Source organism: Trichosurus vulpecula, chromosome 1 (assembly GCF_011100635.1).
Source record: "Trichosurus vulpecula isolate mTriVul1 chromosome 1, mTriVul1.pri, whole genome shotgun sequence".
Taxonomy (NCBI): domain Eukaryota; kingdom Metazoa; phylum Chordata; class Mammalia; order Diprotodontia; family Phalangeridae; genus Trichosurus; species Trichosurus vulpecula.
In genome coordinates, this window is record NC_050573.1 from 52,984,873 (window position 1) to 52,989,416 (window position 4,544).

General features: G+C 43.4%; 1 protein-coding gene across 1 annotated transcript; it reads right to left on the minus strand.

Moving 5' to 3' along the window:
• Positions 1 to 2,634: 2,634 nt before the first annotated feature.
• LOC118833630 (olfactory receptor 24-like) lies at positions 2,635 to 3,576 on the minus strand. The gene has a single exon (XM_036741009.1). It carries the CDS (start codon positions 3,574 to 3,576, stop codon positions 2,635 to 2,637), a length of 942 nt encoding a protein of 313 aa, XP_036596904.1.
• Positions 3,577 to 4,544: the final 968 nt, after the last annotated feature.

Below are 4,544 nucleotides of genomic sequence, written 5' to 3' on the forward strand. Positions count from 1 at the left end.
GTTTTCTGTGCTGGTTCTTTGGAAGTTTCTGTAACTTCAATCCAGGCCGGGTCTAAGGCTAGAAAAGAGAGTTTCCAGACCATCTGTCCCAATCTCCAACAGAATTCTGATTCCTTTTTGCCTGTGCCTCCAGTATGCTATCAAAGATTGTTGAGGGGGAAGGGGTAAAGATAAATTCCCCATGTAAAGAAATTATTGGGCAAATGAACATATTTGGTGCGAGATCGAATTCACCCAAAAGAGTCACTGTATATTTCAAAACAACATATTTGGTAAATATACACCTGTTTTCTAAGAGAAAACTGCATTGCATTGCAAAAGTCAAAAGATTCCAAACTGACAGGACTCTAGCTCTGCTAGAGAATCCTGGGGAGGAGTTTTAGTTCATATTATAGTTAATAGTTCATATTATTTACAAACAATATTTTTCATATTATTTATTCGGGCAGCAAGGTGGCACAGTGGATTGAGTGCCAAGCCTGAAGTCAAGAAGATTCATATTTCTGAGTTCAAATCTGGCCTCAGACACTAGCTGCATGACCCTGGGCTAGTCACTTAACCTGATTTGCCTCAGTTTCCTCAGTTGTAAAATCAGCTGGAGAAAGAAATGGCAAACCACTCCAGTATCTTTGCCAAGAAAACCACAAATGCCGTTACAAAGAGCTGGACACAACTGAAACGATTAAACAACAGCAAAAATTATTTACAAGGTGATTTCCTTAAAACAATCCTGGGAAGTAGGTCATGCAAATACATAATATTAGCCCCTTTTATGGTGATTTACCCAGGGTAACATGGCCATTGTATGTCAGAGGCAGGACTTGAACCCAGGTTTTCCTGGCTGTGAAGGCCAGCTATATGGTAGAACCACAATAATGCTGACTCAGCAATACATGTCTTTAAAAGTAGTAAATTCCCAGTAACCAGAGATGTTCAAGAACAGGCTGGGGGTATCATCAAGGGAAAACTTGTGTTGGTCAGGAGGTTAAACCAGATGACCCATGAGGCCGCTTCTAGCTCTGAGAACCAACAATCTCAGAGGAAGACAGGAACTTGCAGTGATACCTCAGAATAAAGAAGGCTAGATCTCAGGTTGGACCCATTTTGATTGTGGGGAATATGTAGTCCTTTGCAGAGTCCAGTGAAGCAGGAAGTTGGGAAGACACTTTGGTGGGCAGTGACAGAGAGTGAATTGGCCGATAGGCCATTAGAGAAAGATAGGTCCAGACTCTCTCTCTCTCTCATATAATCTTACCCAGTCCTCTTCAACTTCTGGACCAACAAGCCCAGACAGAGGAAAACCAGAGTGAGTACTATCTTTTCCTCTGGATCAGTTTCTATGAGCTCGTAGAAAGAATTGGCCATCTCCCTCCTTCCCTTCCCTCACGCAGCCTTGCCCAGGCTCACCCTGCATCCAGCCTTCACCTCTTTCAACCAGCCTCCCAATATCTCAACCTTTCTCATCCATTCACCCATTTTAACCCCCAGATGCACACTTCCTTGCCCAACTTCACCTAACCTCACCTCACCTCTTCTCCTTCCTCTGCTTTTCTTCCATTTGCTTCCCTTCCCCAACCTCACTCTGGGTCATCCAGTCTTGCCCTGCTTCATTCAGCCTCACACCATCTTCGCCAGCCAATCAAAACTTTATTCTCCCTCACCCTGTCTCATGTCCCGCCAAATTCATGCCATCTCCATGCCCTTCTCACCTTCAATTTTCTTCATTCAACCCCTCCATCCTTGAACAACTTCATCCAGTGTCACTCAGCTTCAGTCTACCATACCCAACCTCATGCAATCTTCCTCATCTTTACCTCATTCCATTCTCCCTCATCACCTACCTATGCTAATGTTACCGGCATCCTTCCAGCATGTTTCCCCTTCTCGTCACTCTCCTCAGACCTCAATCCGCCTTACCCAGGATTATCCTACTTCCCTCAAATTCATCCCTCCTTCACCTTTCCCCCTTCTTTACTATTCTTCTTCCAAATTTCCTTCTCCTTGCACATATTCACCCAGATTTATCCCACCTTACCCAATATCACCAAGTTTAACTACTCCTTATCACACCCACCCCTTCCTCATCACACCTCACTCAACTTTATCTGACATCCCACTTTACCCAGCACCCAGTCTTGTCATTCCTCTCTCAATCTCGTGTCTACTCACATGACTTAACCCCACATCATCATCATCCCTTTCCCAAGAAAACCCAAGCCTTGATGATGGGCAGGGAGGGTTCCATCCCCATTCATATGTTTTGGCACAATGAAAACATATTATTGCCCTCTCTTCGTGTTCCTTTAACTTCATCCTCAGAATCTATTAAGCATATGTGTTCTTGGCTTGCTTGCTGAGGGACCTGGTCATGTTTGGCAAGTAAGAGCAGCACAAGCTATGACCCCCAACTATGAAACAGAGCAACTCAATTATGGGTTAGACTAAAAGAAAATAGATCTGGCAAATTGTTCCAGGTCTATAGGGGCCTTTGCTGGGGGTGGGGAATCTGAGTTCTAAAACTATTACCCCAAAATATCCATTTTCCCAACCCAACAGTCCTTCCATCCAGCCCAAGTTTCCATAACTTAACCCCAATCCTCCAGAGCAATTAGCATGGGAAGTCCAAGAGAAAGCTCAAGGAGAAGAGACAACTTTTCTGTGGATAAGTTTTTTCAGAGCCCCCTTCAGATCTCTGTTGCGCAGGCTGTAGATGAAGGGGTTCAGCATGGGCGTGACTACTGTGTACATCACAGCAGAAGCTTTATCCTTCACAGTTGTGCAGATAGAGGAGGGGCTGAGGTACACCCCAATGGTGGTCCCATAAAGAAGTGCCACTACAGAGAGGTGGGAGCTGCAAGTGGAGAAAGCTTTCTTCCTGCCCCCTGCAGAAGGGACCTTTAGAATAGCCACGACAATTCGGGCATAGGAAGCAAGGAGGCAGAGGAAGGGTGTGACGATCACCAACCCACCCACAATGAGTACCAAGACCTTGTTGACTGTAGTGTCAGAGCAGGACAGCCGGAGCAGTGGTGTGAGGTCACAGAAGAAATGAGGGAGCTCAGTACTGGCACAGAAGTTCAAGCGAGACACGAGGAGGGTGTGTGCCAGAGAAATCACAACGGAGAAAGCCCAGGGCAAACCTACCATCAAACCACAGACACGTGGGCTCATGATTGTTGTGTAGTGCAGTGGATGACAGATGGCCACAAAGCGGTCATAGGCCATCACAGTGATCAAGATGCTGTCTACAATTCCAAAAAAATGGAAAAAGTACATCTGTGTCAGGCAACAAACATAGGAGATGGACTTACTCTTGGACTGAATGTTTGCCAACATCTTTGGGATGGTATTAGTGGCCAGACAGAGGTCAACAAAGGAGAGGTTGGAGAGGAAGAAGTACATAGGAGTGTGGAGGTGTGAATCAGAACCAATGGCCAGGATGATCAGCAGGTTCCCCGTCAGAATGATGAGGTACATGCACAGGAATATTGCAAAGAGGAGAGGCTGCTGTTCAGGCTTGTCTGAAAGTCCCAGGAGGAAGAATTCTTCAGCATTTGTTTTATTCCCTAGTTCCATGTATCTGGAGAAAGAAAGGGTGGATTATAATTCCATCACTAGGAGCCTTCAAGCAACAGGAGAATGACTGCCATCAAGGGGACTGTAGCAGTAGGTAATAAGTTGTATTAGATACACACGAATGGGCTTTAGCTGGAAATTTTGTCTCTGTGAATGTAACCTCAGTTTCCATGAGCATTTTGAGCTGATATTTCATACATTACACTCATATTTAGCTTTGGGTTCTCTAAACAGCCCAGACCTTTTTCACATGAACTATGTCTGCTACACTTCCCCCTTGCTGTACTTTGTAATTAATGCTTTGCACTCAAATGCAAAACCGTGAGATTGTTGAATCCCTACAAAATTGTATCACAATCAGCCCTGTTTTCAGATAATCTCTGAGATCCCTTTCACCTTTAAGAACTCACAACTAAGACCAATGGGAAGAAGTTACAGAGTACTAAACACAGTATTCTGGATGTGATCTGAGGGGCACTGTCACTAGTTTAGACACTAGCTTGCATTGCAATAGTTGTCTTAGCCACCATATCACTCTGTTTCATATTTTGTATTTCACTAAATTCATATTCAGACCACTAAAATGTTTTTTTTTCTTTTCAGAATTCCTCTTTAGCCAAACTGTTCTTGGGAAGTCCATTTTTTTAGCCCAAATGTAAGACTTTACATTTATGCCTATTAAATTTCATCTGGTTTGGAAAATGGTAGGGCAAAAACTGGGCATAGACCAATATCTTACACCATATACCAAAATAAAGTCAAAATGGGTTCATGATTTAGGAGTAAAAGTTGATACTCTAAGTAATTTGGGAAAGCAAGGAATAGTTTACTTATCAGATTTGTGGAAAAGTAAAGAATTCATGACCCAACAAGAGATAGAGAGCATTACAAAATGCAAAATGGATAATTTTGATTATGTCAAATTGAAATGTTTTTGTACAAAAAAAGCCAATGCAACAAGAATTATG

What these genes read in the sequence shown, in the direction of transcription:
- LOC118833630 (XM_036741009.1), bottom strand. Translation starts at nt 3,576, where the DNA reads ATGGAACTAGGGAATAAAACAAATGCTGAAGAATTCTTCCTCCTGGGA.